The sequence below is a fragment of the Pinus tabuliformis genome, chromosome 7, assembly GCF_031772625.1.
Source record: "Pinus tabuliformis cultivar Carrire ecotype Pingquan chromosome 7, CPIR1, whole genome shotgun sequence".
Lineage (NCBI taxonomy): Eukaryota > Viridiplantae > Streptophyta > Pinopsida > Pinales > Pinaceae > Pinus > Pinus tabuliformis.
In genome coordinates, this window is record NC_142293.1 from 1,273,350,234 (window position 1) to 1,273,359,872 (window position 9,639).

At 40.0% G+C, this 9,639-nt stretch overlaps 1 protein-coding gene across 1 annotated transcript; it reads right to left on the reverse strand.

Moving 5' to 3' along the window:
- Positions 1–8,311: 8,311 nt before the first annotated feature.
- LOC149252107 (heat stress transcription factor A-1-like) lies at positions 8,312–8,851 on the reverse strand. Its single transcript, XM_089454074.1, has one exon. It carries the CDS (start codon positions 8,738–8,740, stop codon positions 8,312–8,314), a length of 429 nt encoding a protein of 142 aa, XP_089310200.1. The 5' UTR covers positions 8,741–8,851.
- Positions 8,852–9,639: the final 788 nt, after the last annotated feature.

A 9,639-nucleotide genomic window follows, 5' to 3' on the forward strand; every position in this document is an offset into this window, starting at 1 on the left:
GCACAAAAAGATCGAGCACTTGTTTTATTCGGCTCGTTAAAACTATCGAAAACTCATCCCTTCTGTATTGTTTTATACTTTTTCGGACTTAAGGGATTAGATGACGAAAAAGGACTTTTGGAGTTAACTTTATGTACCTTTTTAGACTCTCTAAAAATGAAAAGGACCGAGTTATCCTTGTCGTTAGACTCGTTGAAATCATTAAATAGCGACAAACTTGTCTTTAGACGAGAACGAGTTTCACTATCGCTAGGCTCGTTAAAACATAGCGATGGGCTTGCCCGAACGGCAGGTTATAGAACAAGCATATGTTATCCTCCTCAAGCTTGACAAAAATAAAGAGGTATTGGTCAGCAATGACTGGGGAAAAATTGGGAGAAACTCAAGAAAACTTTGATGGTAGCAAGTCGCTCTTGAACATGACACTTTTCCTCCGTACCACAATCGGGTTGGGTTGTTTCATTCACCGGTCACATCCATGGTCTCGCCATACCATCCATATTTGGAGTAATGCTACTGATCCATCGCATCAGTGTCGCCATATGTTCAAGAGAAGTCGTTCAGAAAAGTCAACCGTGTCCCATCCACTGCCATACATTATCCTTCATCCTTTCATGACCGCCACCCTGAATCATATGTCACAGATCGTTTTCACCTCCATTAAAATCATTAGCTCCGTTCCATGTCACTGATGTTGGATTCATTAAGGCCCTCCTTTGACGGATCGCTTCTTGTCGACATCAGCTCATTATCCAAGAAGTTGATCTAGGAACAACCCCTTCAGTACTTTGAAGCTTGCATGCCTCAATGGCAAGTTTCTCGCTTCCGGCGACAGGTATACATCAATGACCTTCGACCGAAAGATTTTGCGTTGTGTTCGACACCAAGTCCTTTATTCACACCACGTGAATTTTACTGCAGTACCTTGAGGGTCATTATCATTATCGGTGATTCCTCTCGCGCTTGTTAACGGTTTACATCATTGACCGGTAATCAAGCGATGTCTTTCCATGTTCGACTTCAGAACATTTCTCACATGGATCGACTTGTACTTAGAGTGAAGATCGAACGAGTTTGAAGACCCCGGATCTAGTTTCATCCATCCGGGCTGCGATATATGTTCAGGAAAGATAAAGACATTGACATGTACATCATTGCAACAGATAATCATCCTACTCAAAGGATGATAATTTCATCAAAATTATCAGTCTACCATCAGACGATTGTCTGTTCTATGTACAGAAAAATGAATTTATAAAGTTGAGCATGGCAATGCCCGCCTCAGCTAGATCATGAAAGCATTATGAAAGATAATGTATTGTATTGTATCTTATTACAGGTCTCCTCCCAACATTGGATGAACTTCGGATCCCCCTGATAAAGCATTTCACCCGATAAACGACCTCATACTTTAGGGGGCAACTGTTGTAGACATTTTTGTGCCTTACAGCATTGAGCATGAAATGTCCATAATATAAGGGATCCAAAGTCCCTAAACATGTTGTTCCTACCCCTAGAGGAACAAGGCTAACAAACCACAGCAATTCACAGAAGTTCTCCACCAGAAACTGCTAAAAAACAAGTCAATTCAGGATCATTTCAGTGGCTACACTAGCTATTTGCATTGAATTTCAAAGCCAACACTGGCTACCTACGTTGAATGTCAAAGGGAACACTGGCTACCTGCGCTGAACGAGAGTGTACATGTGGCAAGTTCATTTCTCAAGGTGTCAAAACCCAGGAAGCTTCCAAAATGACACTTGCCTCAGGGAATTCGACTGGTGATGAGTAAGAGGTTCCAAATCTCCAAGTGGAAGCAAGAACCTCCAAGTGGACTCAAGAACTGACAGAGGGAGAGGACACTAGTCAGATCTCAAGCTGACTCATCCTCTCTCCAAACATCTATATATGGATCTCTCCTCCTTGAGATCTGGAGGCTGGAATTTTGTTATTGCAAACAAGTGTTGTTGGTTTGAGATTGGAATCATTGGGTGCTTAATGCTCTGAAAGGGGTGAAGATAGGAATTCCATTTGCTAGGAAGGAGATGCTGGATTGGAGCCCTCTGGGTTGTATCTCTTCCTGAACCTTGTTATTCATCAATAAAGCTATCTTGGTTTCTCCTATATGCTGATGTATTTTTGATGTATGAATGCATTAGTGTATTTGGTCTATTTCTAATCCTAAACTAGTTATGAATGTGAATATCTGTCTTTGTGTAGTGTTCTTCTCTTGTCGCAAGTAGCTGTTCTCTTGTGATCTTGTAGGAACCCATTGAAGCTGGACAAGCAAGAAGGCAAGTAGCTGTTCTCTTGTGATCTTGCATGAACCTGTTGAAGCTGGGCGAGTGAGAAGGCAAGTAGCTGTGAACTCCCAAAGAGAAGAGAGACCGGATCGAGGGACAAATGGAAGACACCGGTAAGTCTATTTATCTCTCTTCTTTCACATTTCATAAAGGAAGAAACCAACATAGTTGTCTCTGTTTGTTGCTAAGGCACTGTCACACCTTAGGTGGATAGGATCGTCCTGCATAGGCATTTTCCCCCACAACAGGACCTCAAGTTGGGGATCCAAACACTTAACTCTACTATTAGTGGATGTGATGGATGTGTTTATTTCCTATTCGATATTATGATGATGATATCTTTAATGTATATGTATTATTTCTACTGATGTTGTGTTGATGATATCTATGATGGACGTGCTCCTTACGTTGGCTACTTATATTAGTTCTAGTTCACGATGAACAATGATGTGAATGACTAGGAGTTGTTAATGATGCTATTATGATAATGACTAACGTTGAGAAACCTTGTTACTGATGACTATTGAGTATGGCAGGAAACCATCAGAGGCACTCGCATATGACGAGTTGATGACACCTGGTTTGATGAAAATTCATATTATTTTATCTTTGAAATTCTAAGTCGATCTTGAAACCTGCCATATATGTTTAACTATATTATGATGATATGTTAATGGTTGCAAGCACAGATTAGTTACTTGAATGAATGACTCACATATGGGTGATGGGGTTGTACAGGTGGATGGAACTACATGGGAGGGGTGGGACAGTATCCGTGATCTCACCCACTAGCACTCCCACTGTGACTTGGGCTGGAAGGGTTGAAACACCTTCGCCTTGAAGATCATGATTCCATGAGGCCAGGTCCCAAAGTTGGGCCACTCATGAGGATTTTACCGGGGGGCGCACATCAAGGCAGATTCCTTGATCCCCGACACCATTAGTCTCACTATAGTAGGCAACATAAGAGATGATAGTGGTCTATGACGTTGCACTATACTTTCCCCTCATAGTCACTGGATGCTTGAAGGGCAAGTGGTGTGGCACCCTTGGAACTTCAGGGGAATTTCTTGAACGGCACGACCAACTTGGCACCCTTGGCATCACAAATAAAATGTTAGGCGTGGCACCCTTGGAACTTCAAGGGAGTTTCTTGAAGGTCACGACCAACTTTGCACCCTTTGCATCACAAATAAATTGTTAGGCATGGCACCCTTGGAGCTTCACGGGAAGTTCTTGAAGCGCACGACCAAACTTGGCACCCTTGGAATCATTAAAAATAAATTAATTGATAAATATAATCAAGAAATGAAAACTAGGTAAATTTACATCAAGGGTAAATGATGTTAGAAACCGAGATAATTAAATCAAAAATTAAACCTGGGTTAAGAGGATCATAGGTAGAAATAAAATAGATTACCTTAAAAACTCTACCCTTCCCATGTTGGAAAATATTAGGTAGATTATGTAGTTTAATTAGGGAAAAAGGGGAAATATGGGACATAATTGTAAGGATAAAGATTAATCCTAACCTAATTAAACCTAATTAAGAGAAGAGGAAGGTGAATTAAAATAAGAATAATAAATTAAATTTAGAAAAATGTAGAGAACCTCCATGTGGCAAAACCAACATAAGAATATCCATCTAAGAGATAACCTGAGTTAAATTAAAGAGTAGATTGGGGATAAAATCTTGACTCATTAATTGACTTCAAGTAATGAACACAATTTAAGGAATAAAAGGGGGGGGGGGATAAACAGACAACTAGGAGAAGAAATAGGAATCTTGTGAGGTGAGGAAAACATTAGTTTTAAATAAAAATTTATGTAAATAATTTTGGGTGACCCTTGATGAGAGAGTGACACATGGGTAGGTGAATAATCAAGCTTTTAAATAATAATAAAAAAAATATAATTATGCATGACATGCCAACTGTCATCTATGAGGACTCTTATAAAAGAAGGGGCAAGCCATGGGAGAAGGGACTTTTTGGAACCCTATTTTTGGATGAATGAGATGATGTCAGAGCAGTGATTATGAAGCTATAGTGAGTTTGGTGAGGTAGAGGATTTTAGAGAGGGGACTCTTGAGCCAAGGTGTGCTATCCTCTACCAGCTAGTGCTTTCCTCCATTGTACAACCCCATTGCAGCTCGGGGGTCCGCGGGGAAGAAGAGTACCCAAGGAGTAGGCTGGGAGGTTAACCAGTGGGTCATCGCATTCGGGTCAAGTGCATCGCCATTCATTCACGGAGGTGATTGACAACAAGGGAATACTAGCAACAGCAAAACAACGGAGTCTCGTCTTCTGGTGAACAGTATATAAGTGTTGCAATACTATTGTGGTCTTAGTTAAATGTAGGTAAATGTTATGATATGTTTCTTGAAATGAATTCCTAATGTGTTTCTCTTCTAGTTACATTTTGCTGTGAAAAAAAAAAAAAAATTGTATATTGTCTGGATGTGGTCCTTACACTTGGTATCAGAGCACAAGTTGAACCCTTGAGGCCTATGGTCCCATGCATGCATGACTAGTTTTGTTTGCTATATGTGGGTATTTTTCTAAAATCAAATTACTCAAGTTTCAAAAAAAAAAAAGAAGAAGAAGAAAAGAAAGAATAGTTTCTTTCCAACTCGCCATTTTCCGAACGACACATAATACTCAATCTCTAGGATTTGTCAATTATAAAATTTGATACCACCTTTCCTTTTTATAGAGGCTTTCCATAGCTCTAGAAAATTGCAGATTAATTGTTGTACATCTGTCTATTCAACCAACTTGCCAATTATAAAATTTTGTATTGATACGACTTTCCTTTTTACTCTAGCTTTTCCATAGACCTTGAAAATGGAAGGCTAATGGCTTTTGTAAAGGACTGGCTGCCAAGCAAACGCCGGACATTATGATTATGTGTAACCTCAATAATTTCAATGAGTGACTAAACTTTGTCATTGTCCTAGTTACCTATATTTACAGCAAAGCACGCAACATGCATGGTAAGTATCCTTCGGTACAATTTTGGTGGCATGCGCAAAATTGATGATTCTCATTTACAGTATAAAACCAACGTAAAGGATATGGTGTACACTGGGGCTGGACCATTGCCCTGTTTTATATTAACTGTTGAGTAGACATAAGAGGTGGATTTAGAATACAGTTCAAAGTCGAAGCGAATAAGCTGTGTGGTCTTTTCTCAATGAATAAGGAGCATGGAATATGCGGGACCATTCGTTCCGAGATTACGAGAGGTCCTGCCAAATCCCTTGTCGGTAACCCATGGTTACGCTGTAGTGGTTTTGTAAGAACTTGTTAATCTCTAGCCTGATCCTCTTAAACGGGTCTCTAAAAATATGAAATTGAGAGGACACACTGATTGTGACTGTATACTATGAGTATATACTGTGCATTTCGTAAATAGTCCGAAATTGTAAAATAACATTGGGGCAGAGGCCTATATATTTCCACTTGTGCTGCTGGTTAGCAGCGTAGTGCATAAGCTGTTGTTGACATGGCTTGTTTAAGATTGCAGAGCTGCTGCTTTTTCGTTCGGGTTTTTTCTTCTGGGTACTAAATTGAGCTATTTTACATGAATCTCAGGGATGTAAACCATTGAATAAATTCTTATAATTAGAACTTCCATACAAGCATACTTTCAACTTATGGACTGATCCAAGCACTAAAACTGACTTTTGTGTTCGTACTGAAGTGTTCATAGGCATGGTCATAGCAAACTCTCCTGCCTGATGACATGTGTATTGTTTTATAGTTTGAAATCTCAATAAAGAATTCTCATTCCTTACTCGTAGTTCGAGGAGATTCTTAAATTGCGGAAGATTATTGTAGTTTTTAGCCCTTCCCCATCAATCGTGTGTTGTTTTTCCCCTGAGGAAGAGATCAACCTTGACACAGCAGCAGCTTTATTAGTTTTAAGAACACTCCCAATTCACCTTAGATAAGTAATACAATCTAATGAATAAAGCCCTTTATATGAATTAGAATCAAGACCTTTAATAGTTCGGGAAGATTTCTATTCTCTTAATTAGAAAAACGCAGATCTAACATAAAACCTTCAAAACAGTGTTCACTGTTAATCAATAGATATTATATATATCGCTACCACAGGTTTGGTTCTGCCAGCTAAATTCGTTCACACCTGGAGATTCAGTATGCGCCCAAGTTTATGTTTTAACTATTCCAATGCAATATCACACCAACTCGGTATACGCTCCCTTCAATCTGCGTTGATATGGTGTCAATCATCGATTTTCCAAAATCTCTATTTTCAAAATATAACACTATGGATAGTCACCAGATCTAGTTGTCCAATATCGAATCAACCATTTAACTCGATATGCCACAATAATTTGGCGTTTTCTATGCTTCAAAGTGAAACTGCCGGAGTTTCTAATCGCAAAACTAGTGAATATCCAATCTCATCTGTTACCATAGATCTGTTGAGTTCTCAACTGCAGTTGGAATCGCCTTATTAATATTACAACTGACAATTGACAATATCCAGAACTTTGATGTGAGATTTCAGGAATCGGCAATTTCCGTAATTCAGTGTTGTCCCTAATAATCCGCACAGTCTATTCTAAGCTGTTCTCTGTGGGAAGAGATTTCACTCACAAAATTTAACACATACAATTTGTCATACACAGATAAGTTCAAATATAAGGGTGCAGAGTTTAGTAAAGACCAGTGAGCACTGAAATTGAAGGGTTTATGGTTTAAACACGACGACTAGAGGAGCACGAAACTTAGGGAATGGATGATTATCTCGAACAGCATGAGCAAGATCGCCTAAAGGAAGCGGGCAAAGGTCTTGCTCCATGGGAATAGCACGCCACTGTAATTCACATGCCTCGGTTCGATTACCACTCGCCCTCTGCTATTCTACATTGTTCCCTTTCAGGGTTTCTTATCACATGTACCATTAGTATGTGTTCCTGCCCCAGTTTGTTCATTATTTCGTGTTTTTACAGCTTTCACTGGGTTTCTCAACTATCTCTTATGTCCTTAATTACCCATAAAACACTCAGGCTGCAAGTATGGTCAGTCGAAAATTAATGTGGTGCTTTATACCTCTATTAATCAGAATTATTAAGTTCCCGTCCTACAGCACATGGACTTAGGGGGTTATCCACTAGAATGTTGCTTTTGGGGTTTACACCAAAAGTGTTTTCACCTAGCCAGGAGAGCACTCGATCTTTTAGTCTCTTAGTTTTGATTCAGGGACGAATAGATGGCTCAGTTTGGGTGGTTGCTTGATGCCCTTATATATACAAGGTTGTTAATATTAATCGGAATAATGACTAAATTGTTCTGTGCACAAAATATGGGGAGTTGGTTTTTTGAACAGAAGTGGAACGTACTACATAGGAGCAGGAGTGTATGCACTTGGAGGATAACACGTAGCCCTAAATGAGCTTGGAACTATGTGATAGTGATAGACATCTTGGATGTTGGACACTTGACACGCACGTTGGTTGGTTGGTTGGACATGGACACGTACGTTGAGGAGAAGCATTGGAGCATAGTAACCACTTTGGCACTTGTTGAGGAGTGTCGGGCAGATCTCTCGAGGAGGGACACCTTGTGTGAGGACACAGATCTCTCAAGGAGGGACACCTTGTGTGAGGACACTTGAACACTTAAACAACAAGCTACCATGGGAGAGGGAGTGTTGTACGGATAGCTTTTTAGATAACACGGCAAGTTCTGATCTGTGGTGGGTGGTGAACCCTCTTTTTCCAGGGGAACATTGTTCATTGAATATGCGCTATTCTAAATCCCACACCTGGTTGCGAGGAATAGCGTTCGATTGGAAACATAGCATTTGCAAGCTCGTACTGTTTTCTTCATCGTCATCTACATATGTTTACAACTTTAAAGAGAATATGTGGAAAATAATGGAAATAGGTCCAAACTGGAAGATATTCTGTCATAAGAAGTACAAAAACTACCCTATAATTGTGAATGAACGTTTTGTGTGTTGGCAGGTGAGCACTAATGTGGATCCAGCAATGGTAAAATACATATACTTGAAAAGCATGTTCCGTGCATCTCTGTAAGACCTGCTTGAGATGAATTTCCACTATCCATCACTTCACCACATGCCTGACCCACATCCTGGAAAAAGGTTTCCAAAGTATTTAAAGATGATTCCATTCTATTAAATGGGTCCGTGTTTAAAACCTTCAACGGAACTGCACTACCTTCATCACATGAAGCAGGTTGATACTTCACAATCTGACTGTCTGTCAACTCAGTTTCCCCAGCCTCTGAACAATTCTCTTGTTTGGGTAATCTTCTCTTCTTATTAGCTGCTTCAAGAAGCTTACTGTTTTCACTCTGTTGCACAAGCTGTGCCACAAATCCAGGTTTCTGTACAGCTTTGGCCAGAAATGCCATCATTTGCTGTTGGCGGTGTTCCATGGTTTGCAAACGCTCCTCCAAGGTCTACATATGCATCTGGGTACCTTGATGTTGCTGCCTAATTCTAACGAGCTCCATCATGAGCAGACTCTTATCCCTCTTGAACCTCTGAATTTCCTCCTCCAGTTAATATTTTATAGCGTCATTACATACGCCTTGTTGGGGATTCTGAGAATGATTGTGCATAGGCTTGCGTCTGTGAATATTTTTCAACAAATTCTTTTGTCCCTGAAGAAAATCTTCATTTGCGAATTCCCATTGATCTGGATCAACTTTCCTGAAGCCATATGTATTGAGCTTCCTGAAAAAGCTGGAGAAATTGTTGTGCTTAAAGTACTTAGGTAACAAGTCTCGTGCGAATTCTGGGGGATTCCACACAATGAAATAGTTATTCCCGGGGCTCCATGAAACTATCGAGTCCGTGGAGCTATCATCCACCATGTCATACGTCTTGGTGAGAAACGGAGGCACCGCATTGCCACCGCAGTTCTAAGATCCATCCATACTCTAAAGCCCCAGAGAAATCGAAAAAAAGGCCCGAAAGTGAAAAAAAAAGCCAAATCAATACATGGACTAAGCCGGCCACTGGACCTCCAATTTACATCATTCGGAAGCTGTTCCAAAGGCCGAAACAGATCTGGAGATGCCAGAGAGCAAACAAGGCGACAAAAGGTAGGGGGAATCGATCTCGTGACCGGGAGGATCCCTTCGTTTCCTTTTCCCTTTTACTGTGGGGCGGCAACTCAGTCGTTTCCTTATCTTTGTCATTGTATTTTAGAATTAAAGTTAGCCAAAATTTAAAAAGGGCTTTGTTTAAAAATCATCAACATTGACTTTGTTAAATGTATAAAGCTTTGATCATTTTCAACATAAGTTTATTCATATTTTACAAGCGCAGT

What these genes read in the sequence shown, in the direction of transcription:
- LOC149252107 (XM_089454074.1), bottom strand. Translation starts at nt 8,740, where the DNA reads ATGGAACACCGCCAACAGCAAATGATGGCATTTCTGGCCAAAGCTGTA.